This window comes from Chaetodon auriga, chromosome 18 (assembly GCF_051107435.1).
Source record: "Chaetodon auriga isolate fChaAug3 chromosome 18, fChaAug3.hap1, whole genome shotgun sequence".
NCBI classification, from domain to species: Eukaryota; Metazoa; Chordata; class Actinopteri; order Chaetodontiformes; family Chaetodontidae; genus Chaetodon; species Chaetodon auriga.
In genome coordinates, this window is record NC_135091.1 from 11,066,195 (window position 1) to 11,081,740 (window position 15,546).

At 43.6% G+C, this 15,546-nt stretch overlaps 1 protein-coding gene and 1 long non-coding RNA gene across 20 annotated transcripts in view; one reads left to right on the forward strand and one right to left on the reverse strand.

The window, feature by feature from the left end:
• Positions 1–767: 767 nt before the first annotated feature.
• LOC143336353 (uncharacterized) lies at positions 768–6,465 on the forward strand. The gene is made up of 3 exons (XR_013078517.1): positions 768–1,114; positions 1,764–1,951; positions 3,554–6,465. It is a non-coding gene; the product is annotated as an uncharacterized LOC143336353 (long non-coding RNA).
• epb41l2 (erythrocyte membrane protein band 4.1 like 2) overlaps positions 4,018–15,546 on the reverse strand; it is a 48,187-nt gene continuing 36,658 nt past the window's right edge. For 4 of the 19 annotated variants that reach the window (XM_076756460.1, XM_076756462.1, XM_076756459.1 and 1 more), the window contains 8 exons: positions 13,767–13,934; positions 11,982–12,050; positions 10,958–11,593; positions 9,608–9,736; positions 9,206–9,304; positions 8,892–8,972; positions 7,626–7,740; positions 4,018–7,334 (listed from right to left, as the gene is read on the reverse strand). In XM_076756460.1, coding sequence (XP_076612575.1) covers positions 7,636–7,740; positions 8,892–8,972; positions 9,206–9,304; positions 9,608–9,736; positions 10,958–11,593; positions 11,982–12,050; positions 13,767–13,934 — 1,287 coding nt within the window. In that variant the 3' untranslated portion in view covers positions 4,018–7,334; positions 7,626–7,635. Of the gene's footprint in view, positions 7,335–7,625; positions 7,741–8,891; positions 8,973–9,205; positions 9,305–9,607; positions 9,737–10,957; positions 11,594–11,981; positions 12,051–13,048; positions 13,226–13,766; positions 13,935–15,546 lie in introns of all 19 variants that reach the window. The other 15 variants (XM_076756469.1, XM_076756471.1, XM_076756472.1 and 12 more) reach the window with 9 other exon arrangements.

The following is a 15,546-nucleotide window of genomic DNA, read 5'->3' on the forward strand; positions in this document are numbered from 1 at the left end:
ATTTTGATTGTAACATTGAGGCGGTTAGCCTTTTCAAAGAAGCCAATGTATGCAAACAACAGTGAATGCATGCATTAACAATCATCCACCTTGAAAGTCATGTGTAGAGTAAAACCAAAGATGTGCATGTCATTCCAACAGGAGGCGCTACACTACGGCTTGGTATTTAAACTTTATTTGGAAGCTGACTGTTGTCTCTCTCTTCATTTTGATGCAGCAACACAGTCAAGGTTGATGCCGTCAGTTCTGTTTAATCAATGCTGCCACTGCTCAGTAAGGTATCAGTGTTTGTTGTCAAGATAAACAAAGAGCAGACACACACACAGACAGAACAGACAGGGAGATAAGACACATTAGAAACCTATTTCTAATCAGAGAGGGAGCAGCTGAAAAAAGTGTGTGTGTGTGTGTGTGTGTGTGTGTGTGTGTTATATGACAGCACAAAGGTCAGTGATCAAACATTACCCCTGGCCTCAACGCAAACATACACAGAGCACGAAAAGTTCCTGTTTTTTCCACATTTTCATGTTTTAAGGACACTGAACCCTCAGCAACCCTCCCAACACCACACTCCATATTGTACTGCATCCCACACACACACACACACACAGACAAAGGCCCATAGATAATCTTCTTAGCAATCACAAGGTTCAACTGCTGGAACAGAACAAAGTTCACATCGTCAACAACAACAGAGGTGGTACTTCTACAAATGGGAGTCAGAGGAGAAACCTGAAAAGACAGACATTAAGAGAGGAGACGGAGAGAACATTGAGGAAATCACAGCTTTTACCTCTGGACCAGCTTTTATCCCCGTGGAACTCTTCTGTGGATTATCTCACTAAGCTCTGCAGTGAAACCTGATGTGACACACTGACACTGCCTGAATTTTAAAATCGAACTTTTAAGTCTTGAAAGTTATGTGAGTGCCTTTGCTGAAACGTCACCTTCGACCTCTACTCAAATCCTGGCAACTGAAGACAACCTCAAATCACTAAGGACAACTGTCAGGACAAGTATATATTAGCTCGCTGATAGTACTTGGCAGCCGTCTGCGAGTCATTTCCACCTACAGCACATCCATTAAACTGTCTTTCTGGGGATCCTGAAAACTGTAAGTAGATTTTTGAAATGTACTACGTAATAACTGCTTGAATAAATCAGACTGTTTATGCCTTGAGGGTCGAAAGCTGTTTTAGGAGATTCTTCCTCTGTATTTACTTTTGGTGGCTTCTATTAAGAAATTTTTGCAGGCCAACATATTCTGCATTTGTAAGAAATTGCACACATGCAAAATCAAACGGGCAAGCTGACTGTATTTCAGTGCATACTGCCATTCAAACGTTGATAAAGCTGGAGCATCCTGTGCTTCTGACTAGATGTTTGAATAACTACTAATGTAAAACAACTGCAACTACATGATTTCCCCAGTCTCACTTTCAATGGTAAATTTTAGTTGCTCGGTGGTTTTCTCTCTTCTCCTTATTTAGCAATCACTGTTAAAATGCTCCAATTACTGTAGTTAATTAAAAGGCTCAAACGTGTCGGCTTTGCTTTGTAACCCCTTGTTGTGGGACATTCTTACAAATACTTTGCATTAGGTTTCAATTTACTGAGGTAACTTTTAAAGATTGGTGCCCAGCTGTCTTTTGAACTTCACATCACTAAATGAATGCTTACTGAAGCGCTATCTGATCATGCCTCAGTATCACATAATCAAATTAATTCCTTCCTCTCTTCTCCCTTTCCTTCTCCCCATGTAGGAGCAGCATGGAGGTGCTGAGCGGCCCCTGGGCCGATCTAGCTCTGCTCCTTCGACAGACCATCACACAGACGGACAGAGGGACGGACAGCTTTCTTCCTCTCTGGCTGTTCGGCCTGCTGCTGTTTCTGTCTGTGAGTCTGCTGCTGCTGCAACTGATCGTCTACCTCAGCTGGAAACTCAGACAGGGTAGGCACGTCATTAACTTTTCATGTCCAGCCCATGTTCAGACCTCTTGCTATATTACATTTACTGCGCTGCTGTGTAGCTAGATGGATACTGTAGGGAGATGCCTTTCTCCACGGCCACACTATAAATACACTCATCACCACAGTGTAAGGACTGCTGCATAAAAATTTACTCCAAAAGCCGGGCTACATTTCACTACATGTCACAATCCTTGCAGCAACTACAACACACCATTTTGCCTTTGTTAAGAAAGTAATTTCACACTGGCTTCCACAGCAAAATAAAACAAAGTACCAAAAGAGCCCGGTTCTATCCGCAAACATGCAGACAACCATCAGTGTCATGTAGAAGTCTCGTAGTCACATTGTCTTTTGAACAATGCCTGACAGCTCATGCCGCTAACAGGCAGAAAAAATGTTTAGGGGCCGCAGAGCTAAGCTGGACTCTAAATAATGAAAAGCATCCTAAAATGGCTACAAGGGGAGAAAAAAAACTTGGCAGAGTGACATTTTTTAGGATTACAATAAATTTGACTGTGAAGATCAATAAGACGATTAGCGACACTGGCCTGGTTTGTGTGTATGTGTTTACATGACAATGTGTGAGAGAGACAGTGAGTGTTTAGAGGGGGTGACTGCGGGATTTAGAGTCCTGAAAGCAGGAAAATGGAGGAAAAATGGCTTTTCTGTGTGAGTGTGTCCAACAGCTGGTAATTTAAATCCAAAATAACTAACAGACAGATGCTAAGTGGGTAATCGATGTACTCACACTCACTTCACTTTTAATATATACTCACCCATTAACGTGGTGCTCCTCCTTGCTGCCTTTTCCCAGCTGATTGTTTTACTGAGGTGTCATCCATCCTTCACCAAAACACAGGCTCAACTCTAAAGCTTCTGAAACATTACAAGTTTCTAATAAAACACCTCATTCCAGCATCAGGACGTGAACAGCTCCACACTAGTATGGCGTGCAACGTCAAAAACAATGAGCAGGAAACTGGAAATGAATTATTTTACTTAACAGTGTTTAGAGTGCTAGCTAGCTTCATGTTAAGCTAACTTGTTAGCAAAGAAGATGTATGCTAACAATGCAACATATCTATTAAAGTAGGGAGTTAGCTAGCTTGAGCTTTCGTGGTAGCTTTCCAGTTTTTATTTAATTTAATTTACCTGACGCTACATTTTAAAAAAGTTAAAATTATACCTTTTATTACCTGCTGTTATACCTGTAACCGTCACTATGGCTCTCACTGCGCATGCGTAAACAGTAAATCATAACTAATAATCAACGTTTGATGAAGGGTTTCCTCGTTAATTAGACCAGTTATTATAAAACAAACTTTGCAGACCTAAAACCATCCTAACCATTCCTCATTAGTCATTAAAAGAATTTATAATTCAGAGGTAAAAGTACAATATATTTAAAAAAAACTGCTCAAACTTGCTGTGAAAATGAGGTGGTTCATACTTCCGTGTTTCCTGTGATCTCAGCTGTGTTAGCTGAACGACGATAGCGTTAAGACTATTATCCATGCAGTATTCTGTGGCCCATTTTAATCTCTCATCACACGCTGCTCTTGATGTTTTCTTTCATCCGCAGCTGAGGCTGATCTAACGGGGTTTCCACAGGACGGAAACGCCATCTACAGGCACCGACGGGAAAGCACACACCTGAGGAGGAGGAGGAGTGTCGGGTAGCACGCGCACACCTGACAGGGCACACAGGAGGAAGATTACCCTCACGTGTTGAAATGAACAATTTCCTGCTTCAAGCTGTCAAAATGGGCATCTCTACAGGGCAATGCAATCAATGCAAACACCAGCAGGGGCCTGAGAGCCACATCTCAGGCATCTTTTTAACAGCTGAATGAATTTATATATTTTTTTTTTACCTTCTTATTCAAGCATGTCCACCTGAATCTGGGATCAGTTTCCTACAGGCTGTGATTGTACATTTACATTTCTTGCTGGACTAACAGAAATTCCAAGAGACTGCAGCTTATAACAGTTTTATGTACTTTCACATACAGGATTTCCGATCAATAAATGGAAAGGACCACCAGATTTCAGAGTATAACAATCCTTTATTTAAACAGTGTTACACAGGGGAGGAGTGGCTGTGTGTGGGGGAGACACGAGACAATTAAGCTGCTAGATAGAAAAATCCTACCGGTGATCGGCTGACAGGGAACGATGAGGCAGCTGCGCTTGGTTTTCTCACAATGTCTTTCGTTACAAAGTTCAGTTGAAAGTGAGTTTTAAGTTGTTAGAATACAAAAATTGTGCTGGTCTATGTCCAAACTGTAGTACAAAGCCTGAGAAACTGTGGAGATGTGGTCCAATTAGCGTTTGTCTTTTAAAACATCTTCATCAGAAAGAGATGCGTGAACTAGATCTAATCTAATAGAAGTATATTGTTCATTGCACACCATGTTGAGATCCCTGACGGCGTTAAAATCAGCAGGTGCCAAACAAAACATTTTGGAAAACCAGGCCTTGCAGCCCCCCAAAGCTCCTGTGATTGGTTAAAACAGAGCCCAGAACCCCCCCTGGGAAAAGAGGTTAAGCCTGGGGGCCAGAAATACAAAAAAAAAAAAAAAAAAAAGGAAACGGTGGCAGAAAATTTGATTTGTAGTGGTGTTCCTTCAATGTCAAAAACACTGTGACAATATTCAAAACATCCAAGCGGGCGCACAATAAATCCCACCTTTCAACAACTAGATCACAGAAAAGACAACGTTTAATGATGAGAACATCTACAAATATAGCTGTTGTGATATAACCGATGCTTTTGAAAAGATGTTTGTTTGTTTTGTTTTTTTTTGGAACAGCGAAAGCCTCCAAAGCTGCCTAGTGTTGCATGGTTTGTTTGCTTTTTAAATGCTTTTCTGCTGCTTTGTCTCTTTGCAAGAGGGTTAGAGGTTAAAGCGTCCCCCTCATCTGGAATGTCATTTAAATGCATAGTAGAGGTCAGGCCAGCATTCCCCAAAAGAAAGCCTGGACAGTCGCTACGGCTCCATCGTCTGCACGCGCCTCAGTCCAGCAAGGAAGCCTTGAACTGGGGTTAGTCTAAGAGGTTCGTACGATTTGAAAATGTGGAGAGTGCGTCAACACGTCTTCATTAAAAGGGTTCAGACAAATGCAGACAGGTACAGGTGGAATGTTTTTTCATGTTAATCTCTGGCAAGAAAACCTTTTTTTTTTTTTTTGCTGAACGCACCTTGTCCGAACCAATTTAATGCCAGCGATATTTACACAAAGTCACATTTCAGTGGAATTCTGCTGAGCGTTTAGGTAAAAGGACACGAGACATAAAGAAAACATCAAGCCATTTCGGGGTTTCAAGAGCACTTCAAACCCTTGGATACACTTCCCTTTAAGATGCATTTTAATGTCGTGACTGTTTCCACGTCTTTGTTTAGTGTACCGTCAGATTTTTCTGTGTGGCAGAAAACATCTAAAATCACCCTAATGCTGAAGCATATTTGGTCATGGTGAAACAGTTCCAACACAGCCAGCGTCCGCTCAGAGATAATCTTATCTAGACGTACTGTATGAGCCGAGATAATCTGTTATCTACACACTCTCAAACCAATCAACGCAGTAGCCTTCTATCTAGACTCGCTCAAAATACTCTTGCAAGATAAAAATGTGTGTGAAGACATGCTGAGTTCAGTCCCAGATCGCTTTATATCTAGCAGGTTTTCGTCAGTATCATCTAGTCTGGTGGTGGAAAAGAAGCTGGAAGTGAAATAAGTGCTGAACTACGACGACAAAAAAGGCTCTGATGCAGAGTCAGCAAACTGGTAGAAAGTCTATTAGTCTGAATTCTGGTTTCAAGTTGTCCCGACTGTATGTCCTTGTTTTGGTACCTGTGCTGGTTGTAGCACAAAGCTCTCTCTTTTTGAATGAACTCGCTGCAGGAGTGAGGCCGACATGCATCAATGTTCAGATTCTCGTTCATTCCCAAGTTGTTGGTTGGCGCCGCAAAGCACCACCTCCGTCTCCCAATTATCCCTCAGTTTACTGGTCCTCTCTCCCAATCAGAAGTCTGCTCCCTTGCTCCCCTGTGGCCCAATAGGAATGGCTAGTGTCGTACAGTGGGCGGGCCCAGGGAGAGCGTTTAGCTACTGAAAAGCTGCATTACTGCTCCCATCTAATAACCTTCATTTGTACTGTACACAGAGTCGCATACAGCAGCTCTGAAGTCAGTTCATTTTCAGTTCAAATTATTTCAATGTAGTAAAAATTCTAAAATACAGTCAAACTTACAAATATATCACAAAGGATTAATTCCACCTGCATCATTTGGCTTCTCGAGCTTAATTAACGTCAAACCCACAAACCCAATTAAGATTCCTTCCATTCCCTCCTACTGTCAATCGTCAAATGTCTCCTCTTCGCAGAGCAAGAAGTGAAGTGAACTGAACATGAACTCACTCGGCCGCTAGTCGAACACACAAGGAATGTGGATGAATATCAACTAACACAGAAAAAAAAAAAAAGACAGAATCATAAAAATTCATAAACCTGGTTGATTGGTTTTTACTGCAATATCTTAAGTTACAGTTCCCTGTTCTCTGTAATCACTAGTCATATAAAGTGATCATGTGACACGGCTGCTTCTACCATTCGTCTGACTGTGAGTGATTTTGTTACATAAAAAAAAAAAAAAAAAAAAACCAAGTTGTGCCTCCCTGTTTCCTGTAGTGCTACTCGTTACTGTAAAACTGTTGAAATTACTGTTACATTATGTTACTCTTCATAATGAAGTGAAGGAGGGAGCTGTAATTTAACTTTTTTTTTTTAAAAGGAATGCACCAATACCACTTTTCCAATGCTGACACAGAATCCAAGTACAAAAAACTGCAGTCAAATTTAGCACTTTTTGACGATTATGATGACAATAAAAGGATTTGCTTTGTCTTTTGAGCGTTACTGAAGGTCGCTGGTACCTCATGAGGATTGGTCATCAGTGCATCCCTACAGCTTTTCTTTCTGCAATACATGACAAACACACTACCTTCTCTCTTTCTGTAAAACAGTTAAAGAAAAAAAAAAAAGCACTATTAAAAAATAAAACACGCTACGAATGTTAAGCTAACAAAGTGGTTCTTTTTTGTTCTCTCAGACAGAGAGAGGATATTATTTTTCTTTTTTCTTGGTTTCGGAGTGAGGGATTTAGATGCACCGCGGACATAAGAGAGACCGTCTGGGAAGACACCGCCGACTTCTCTCCGTTCGTCCACCCCTTCTCCTCCTGTTTTTCAGCTCCTCTTCCATTTCTCCTCCTCCTCCTCTTCGGTCAGTCAAGGTTGGTTGTCGTAGGGTGATGTCGTTCAACGTCAACAGAGAAAACAGTCACGATGGGCCCTTCAGCTCTGGGGATATAGAGGCGATCAGCAGTAGTTAGTGAAGTATTTGCTTTGTGCTCCACACGCAGACCACCATCTGTCACTGCATACCTTCCTAAATTTAATATTCCTTTCTCTTCCTTCAGCTTCGCAAGTGTGATAAAGGCTGATGGTTTTAGCAGCTTCACGTGTGGGAGTTTTTCTTTCATCTCACTTTTTGTCTTCAGTATATAAACCAGTCTATGCACCCCCGCTGTCATTAAAACACTTTCACCACGAATAATAATAATAATAATCCATTACTATTATTATTATTACCTGAGTTCAGTCAATCCTCCTCCTCAGCCAGTTCAGTTTCTTTATGAACCACCACTCTGGTGACAGACATGTCAGGATGTTGCTCTTTGGCCTCCTTAATGGCCTGGGCCAGTGCCTGCAGTACAGAGGGGCAACCACACAGTGGCAGCACCGAGCACGGCAGGCAGTGGAGGTGGAGGAAGGAGAGGAGGGGGAGGGGAGATGATGGAGTTAAATGAAAAATTAAATAAGAAGCACAAAGAAAATGACAAGAATGCTGGATTTACGATAAACGTGCTATTTTACTTCTTCGGGTTAACTGGGGAACATAAACAGGAAGTAAAATGGCTTAAGGTGGAGCGGGCACATCGAGTGGAAAAAGAAATTATTCAAAAATAAATCCCATTTCCAGCTCCATGTGACACTGCTCGCGCATAAATCCAGCAGATCAGACAAGAAAGGCAACTTAAACAAACCACTGGATGAGGGATCGTGCATAAAGATCCAGACCTGAGCAAAATAAATCCTTTTCTTGGTCAGATATTTGAGATGTTTTGTGGGCGCTTCGTGCGCTGTTGTTTTACTTGTTGTTGACTTCGTGGCACGAGTGAAAGCCACCCATCAGAAGGAATCAGCAAAGAGCAAAATAAATATCAATCGAGCATCACTTTCAAATATCTGAATAATCTTTACATTTATTTTATCAGGTCTTAAAAGAAACGTAGAGGCCAGGGTTTATAAACGTGATCTCCTCAGTGCAGCTTTAACATGTCGTATTCGTCACATCTGGCCCACCAAAAAGTACAAATGTGATTTTCTACGGTCATCTGACGGTCAAAGACAAAGACAGAAAATCAAACTAAGCAGGACGAGCAACAAAATCAGACACAGCGTGGCGACAACAGAAAAGGTTAAGACGCCATTTTCTACATGGATGAGTAAGTGAAGAGATCTGTAGGGATCCCAGCGGTACTACCACGAACAAGTGACTAATAAATCAAACTGAGCGTTTAGACTGCGAGCAACATGATGGACATGTCACCAGACGCCCATTCAGAAAAAAGCTAAATGAAAGCAAAGCCGGGGCTGCAGATTTCGCAGCTTCATCGTACCCCGGATAACGTTTTTCAATTCAAAAAAACAACATGTAAAAGGTGCAAAATTTGGATTCACACTTCAAATTTGATTTACACATCTGCAAAAAGACACTTGCAGAGCCTTTCACACAACCCAGAACAAAGCGAGCCATCAGCCAAGCAGCTGAGACACATCGCACGGGAAACTGACCTCGTCGTGGTCAATGTCGCAGTCGCCAGTAATGACGATGCGTTTCTCAATCCTCGTCTCCGACAGGCCGCCCTTTAACGTCTGCAACAAAGCACGCAACAACTTCACAATGGATTCGTTATGATGACAATAACCATGGCACCCTAATACACAATGAACAACAATATAAAGTGTGACATTAGAACAAATGGAATTCTAAAGAGAGCAAATGTGTTTATGTTCGCACAGAGTCCCATCACATAAGAACAGCGGGGGTTGATGTCACAGTGCACGAAGAGGAGGGTGTGTGTGTGTGTGTGTGTGCTCGTCTGTACCTTGGTGATGTGTGTGGTCGTGGTGGTACACAGAGATTCGGAGGTGATTGTTTGAGCAGTCATCAACACTCCGGGCTCGCCGTCACCATTACCATCCAACTGACAGCAGAGGAGACAAACAGAGATCGTTAGCTCGATGCTACCAGCAGAGTATCCCCGCTGGATGTTTGATGTTTAATATGAACGCTTTTGTCAGCAACTTAGAAAAACATGATTCCCCTGAGGGAGAGGCAATGAATCGCGGCGGCATGCACTGTTGCGAGAAAAGAAGCTTTTCTTTGGGACACAGCATTAAAACTAAGAAGCTGATAAAACGGATATGTTTCACAAAAACACAACACAAACACTGACACACGTAAGGACAACATGAACAAAAGCTGCCTGCGTTTCTTGAACGTGCACCTGTGCGGCCTCGTATGTGATGGTCTTGGTTTCCGTATGTACGATGGGCACTTCTTTTGTGGCTATCTCAGTTTTCTGGGCTGCAAACGTGTCTGATATAGTCACCATTTCTGTCTTTACCACAGGTGGCTGGGGAGGGAGGAGAGAGAGAAGTGAGGGGGGGGGGAGGAAAGAGGGTTAATGCATTAAACCTGAGACAGTTAGGGGAAACATAAAGAAACATGTTGGCATGTGTGCACTCGCTTTGCAAAGCCACTCCCAACTCAATCAGTTTATGTGTTGTTAATTTAATTTTTTTTAATGTGAACACTAAATATGTGCTTAATTACCAGCAAACTGCATTGTAATGTGCTGTATTGAAAGGGAAGTGATTCACAGTGGTACACATTGACGTAGAAACACAATATATGCAGCAAAATACCAGCAAAAACATATCAAGAGCTTCCAAACTCATGCAAGTCAACACCACGAAACACAGAACATGACAACCACTACTTCCAGCGGTGCAAAAGCAACAGCTACAACGGCGGCACGGCTACAACAATACCTTTGGTGTCGACGTGCAACTCAGAGTACGACACAGAAATGAAACATGCATAAAACATGAGCCAATAAAACCAAGCGTCACTCAGAGGACTGCGAGCGCGACGCCAATTGATATGTAAACAGCATGCAAAGATGACATTCAGATGAACGGGTGGCGTTTCCGGAGCGGTTGGCAGTGATGATTTCCACAATACTGTTGCCATGGTGACCGCGGCATGCCAATTAACAGAGAGAGGAGCATCACTGCCAAACACAGGGAAGACACACAAGCATGCAAAAACACACACGCATGCACCGAAAGGTGAAATATGACATGCAGAGCAACAAGCAAATATACACCTAAAAGCATCATGCAGTTCCCACTTAGGCCCCATTTACTTCACAACACTACAGCACAACACAGAGCAGGAGGCAGCAACACGCCGCACTATGTGGGGCAGGAGTGAACTAGGCATGTCGATAATGGTACGAAGAGTGATGACAGTAGACAGAACTTATGGCGAAAATCAAAATGAAGACTGAAAGGAATTATGTAGGAGGATGGTAACTTGGTACCAACACTGAAACACTGGTGGTGGATTGTATCACCGAAGAACTCTTTAAGGGAGTTTTAACTGTGCTTCTGGAGTTCTTATGGGGCAAACATGAGAGTGAGGATGTACATGGGGCTTAAATATTCACGCAAGCAGGAAGGAAACCGGCACTGAGGTAAGCAGGAAGGAAAAAAAGGTGGGTGTTTTCTACAGTTGATGGGAGGGATCAAAGCCCAGGGAAGCTCCGCAGTCGGCCCAGTGAAGACTTTACCTCAGAGCAACAAATAACCTGCGGCCGTGCTTCTGCTTCAACCAGAGAGGCCTCTCCGTTCATTTTAGGCTCTTCCTGTGCAGGGGCGGTCACGCTCTCCTCAGGCAGGGTGAGACCATTCGGGGCTTCTTCAGGTGTCACCATGGGATCATCGGTGCTTTCCTCCGTCTCTCGCTCGCCTTCTTTCTCCTCCTCTTTCTTCTTCATCTCTGCCCCTGCGTTTTCCTTCCTGGGCTCCTCTTCCTCTCGGCTGGTCGCCTCTACAGGCTGGCTGACTGCGGCTGGAAGGGAAGGAGCGTCTGGAACCGAGGTGTCCTGCTCCACAGGCTTATCCTCCTCTTTCTTCTGCTGCTCTTCCTCCTCTTCCTTCTCCTCTGGTATTTGTGTGTGAGAAATGGATACGGAGACGTTTGGGTGGTACTCTGCCTCTTCCTCACTCTCGCTCTCAGATGAGACGCTCGGCTGCTTCGCTGCTGTTGCTTCCACCGCTACTGCTACTTCCTGTCCAACTTTCACTTCCTGCTCTCTTGTTTCCTGCTCTGCAGGTGAGCTGATAGTAACTTTGACAAGTCCAGGTTTGGGTGCTTTGGAAACCTCTTGGACGACAACGGTTTCTTCAATTTCAACTTCGGTTGTCTATACACACGCGCACATAAACACACACACACGCACACGTGTACACGTAGTGCACAGACACACACAGTGAGGTGCACACGCATCCACAACAAACGCATGGGGACAAAAAAAAAAAGCATAACATGATCATTGAACATAAATAAATTAAAACAAACTACCTTAAATGAAAATAAATGAATACACAATAAAAATCAAAAAGATGTTCAACTGTGGACAAAGATGGAAGAAAGTAAGCAGAGTAAGTGGGAAGACACACAAATGAATAGTGAAAAGAACGGATGGCTTTAAAGAAGAGGAAATCTCAAGCTGGAGGTGTGAAGGACACGGTGGATGAAAAGCGTCATGAATGGAAGATCTGGATGGATTAACAGAAGGAAGTTAGGACCACCTTTGAAGGTTCTTTGGTATCAGAGATCGTGTTATCAGCAGCGGCGGCTTCCGTTTGGGGCTGACTCACCTGCGTGACAGAGAAGTTACCATGACAATCATCAACCACACACCAGCAGGGACATTATCACGGTTAGCATTTAACAACACCATCGCGACACTGTGATGCTTGTTACCGCGGCACGGGGGAAAGGGTTCAATTTGTCACTGATTCTTCGTCTTTCAATGTCCCTCTCTGTCCCCGGCGGACTGTCTTTCATGCACAGTCATTTCCATACAGCATCAAGATCATTGCTGCAGGCGGCAATAGAGATGGGATGAAAGAGTTGAAAGAGTGGAAAATAAAAAAGCTCCACGGACGATGGATTAAAGAGAATATCCCATCGATGAACAAAGAAGCTTGTCTTTACTAAAATAAAAAGAAACATGATATTGAAAGCAGCAGTTTCTTTAGGACAGTGACCACATTACACATTGCATCCCATAATGAATTTAGTTCAAAGTCCAGGCTTAAGAGTTTATATGGAAAAAGAGCTCCCGGCTCAACCCATTCTGGGCTTCCTTGGTTGTTCCGAATCGTGATGCAAACTGCTGCTTCAATACTTGCTGCTTTTTGCTTAAAGGAGCTTCTGAAGAGCAGATTGTCCCATTTGCATTCAAGTCCACACACACAATTACCATCACAAAACAGACAGATGACATCCTAACATCCGTGGCATTCACAGCTGTTAGCTGTTTTGAGATTAGATTTACCGTGCCCATCATTCAGGATGAATGGCGCCTGATACAACACAAGGATTACCACCATTCATCCAGCATCCACGGCAGGCATTACGGACGGCTCGCATTGCTTCACTGTGGCTTGTGAACACATCTGGCAAGCATCTTTAAATGAGTGGGGCATTACAGGGTGTCAGTTCAGTTTCAAGGTGGCGGACTTGTGGAGAAGAGAGACTCTCCACATGAAGTGCCGCATTGGCTACAGCACTGATTTAACTCTAAATCAGCAGGTGCTAATTGCAACTGAAAGTGAACTGACTCCTAAATGTTCAGTAGTGGCAGCAGCACCTCAGAGGCAGAGAGCGTGGCAGCTGGACTGCAGACAGCAGTGGAAGTAGATGAGCATGTAGTTACAGCAGCATCTAGTGTTGGTTCAGGAGTACTGCAGGCAGACGCTGCAGCCAAACAAAAGCCAGCGCCAGAGTGTCTACTGAACAGTACAGAAGCTATCTCCTCTTCAAGGCTCTACAGCAACAGGCAAGACACACAGAGAATGCAGAAAACAGAGACAGTTGAGAGGAGACAGAGAAAAGAAATCCCTCCAAGCACAGAACAAAGACATAAAAACAAACCCAAATACAGAGGGAGCATCTCCACCTCTTGTAATGATCATATCAACCAGAGCAGAGTGAAACTGGTTTGTTCAGGAGATCAGAAAACAGCATCGTAGAGCAAATAAAAGCCTTCTGCTGCAGGAAAATGGAAATGATGGAAAACGGGATGCGAGTCCAGCTGAAAAGGGATAAAGAATGAGAGCAGGGCAGCAGTGACAGTTGGGTCAGTTCTGTCGGAAAAATTCCCACAGAGGAAGAAAAACCCATCTAATCCATCAAGTGATGAGTGAGCTATAAACAGCAGGACATGAGACCCGACCATGGCAGAAGCATCACATGAAAACACCCTTTTATGTAAGAGGAGGAGAGGAGAGACAATGTTTACTAGTAACATCTGTAATTCAACCTTCTTTTCTCAAGCTGCTGACACAGAAACATCCAGACAGACGTACCACTTGATGCTGTTGAATACGTATCGTTGTAGCGGGAGAGGAGGTGAGGCGTTTCTCCCACTGGTTGGGCTGAGGAGGAGAGGGAGGTGGCGCCTCCATAAAGGAGCGTTTTAGCTGGCTAATGCTAGCTTGGTGTTTCAGAACCTCTTCTTGGGTCTTATCATGGTCCTAATGAGGGAGTGGAGGGGAGAGGAGAGGAAGGGAAGGAGGGGGTAAAGGGGCAGGGGAGGGAGAGTAAATGAGATGAGCATGGATAGATGAGGGATGATGGGTGGAGGGGAGAGAGGAGAAAAGAGTGAAGGGAAAGAAAAAGAAGCAGGAGGGAGGAGGAAGAAATGATTAGAATGATATAGGGATGATGGAAGGTCAGGGGAATAGGGAAAAGAGGAGGGAGGAAAGGAAGGGGAGAGGGAAGGAGAGAGGGAAGGAGAGAGGGAAGGAGAGAGGGAAGGGGGCAAGGGAAGAATTTGGTTCAACAGGTCACAGGAACATTAGTCTGTCAATCAGGAGGAAGACAAGATGGAAACCATGCCTCAGTGGAGCCTCGATTCTTAATTTGGCTCATCGCCTGTATATTGTTCAGGCGCGTGTGTGTGTGTGTGTGTGTGTGTGTGTGTGTGTGTGTGTGTGTGTGTGTGTGTGTCTGGGAGAAGGAATTTGTGTTTTTTTTAACAGGCTGCAGTGAAATATGGCCTCTCCATCTTGTGAGGATTTTTTCCTTAAACCAGGCCAGGAACAGCAGAACATGGAGCTGATAGTGGTGATCACACTTTCTCCCTCCTTCACTGCATCCACGTGTAAGTTTGACTTTTTCACTTTCACTTCCATCCTTTTCTTTCTCTCTGGGTCTTTTTCTTGCTCCATTTTTCCATTTCAATTCCAGCTTTGTTTTTCTACAAACACCAGCTGGCAATGCATCACTATCAGTCCCATGTTGCACAAAAACAGACATGTTTTAGTACGTTATCAAACCACGCATCGCTCGGCGCTGGCAGCCAATCACCAGAGAGCAGGAAGAAAGCTCCTTGTGTGTGTTAGGGAGGTAGGATTAGTCAGGTTAGACGCAGCTGCCTGGCAATAATCAAAGTCTTTGATGAAACGAGGATTAGAAAACAATGTAAAAAGGTCACAAAACAGCAGTCGACATGCACAGAGCATGCATCAAAGTCACGTTCACGCGCCGCTGACTCCATTCACAAAGCAGCCATTGTGAACACTCGGCTTGGGAAATTTCCTGGAGGAGAAAGTCTCTACTGTACTGATGTGATACACATCAAATAAATATTTAGCATTTCAGAGATTCAACACTGAAAACATCTTAGCTCTCTTCTGGTACACCCACTCTGGTAACAACACATCAGCATGTGGAGTGTTCAGGGAACATGCACGGCCTCCAGTTAACGTGCCTGATGTGCTCAGTTCAAGCGGTTGCTGTGGTTGTTGTTCCTGGAAACTGCTGCTGATCTAATAATTAGCAATTAGAAGGCCTGCTAGTAGTGTAGAAGACCTTCTAATTAATGTGTTTAAAGCTGCATTCATCCTTTTTTATTGGCCATGAGGGCACATAACGCCACAACAAGCCAAAAATCACATATTTCATATATCATGGGCTTGTGAAGTTGTTACGTTAGCATTTTTTGTCACCTGATGAGGGAAATATCTGGCTCCTTATCTAAAAGTAGTTCTCTGCTCGTCGCTAGCTGTCTGTCTGCCGTTTGGTGCCGGGCAGGTGGTGTTTATCAGTGGCTTTATCAAAGCTTTGTTGCTAAAAAGCTGGAAA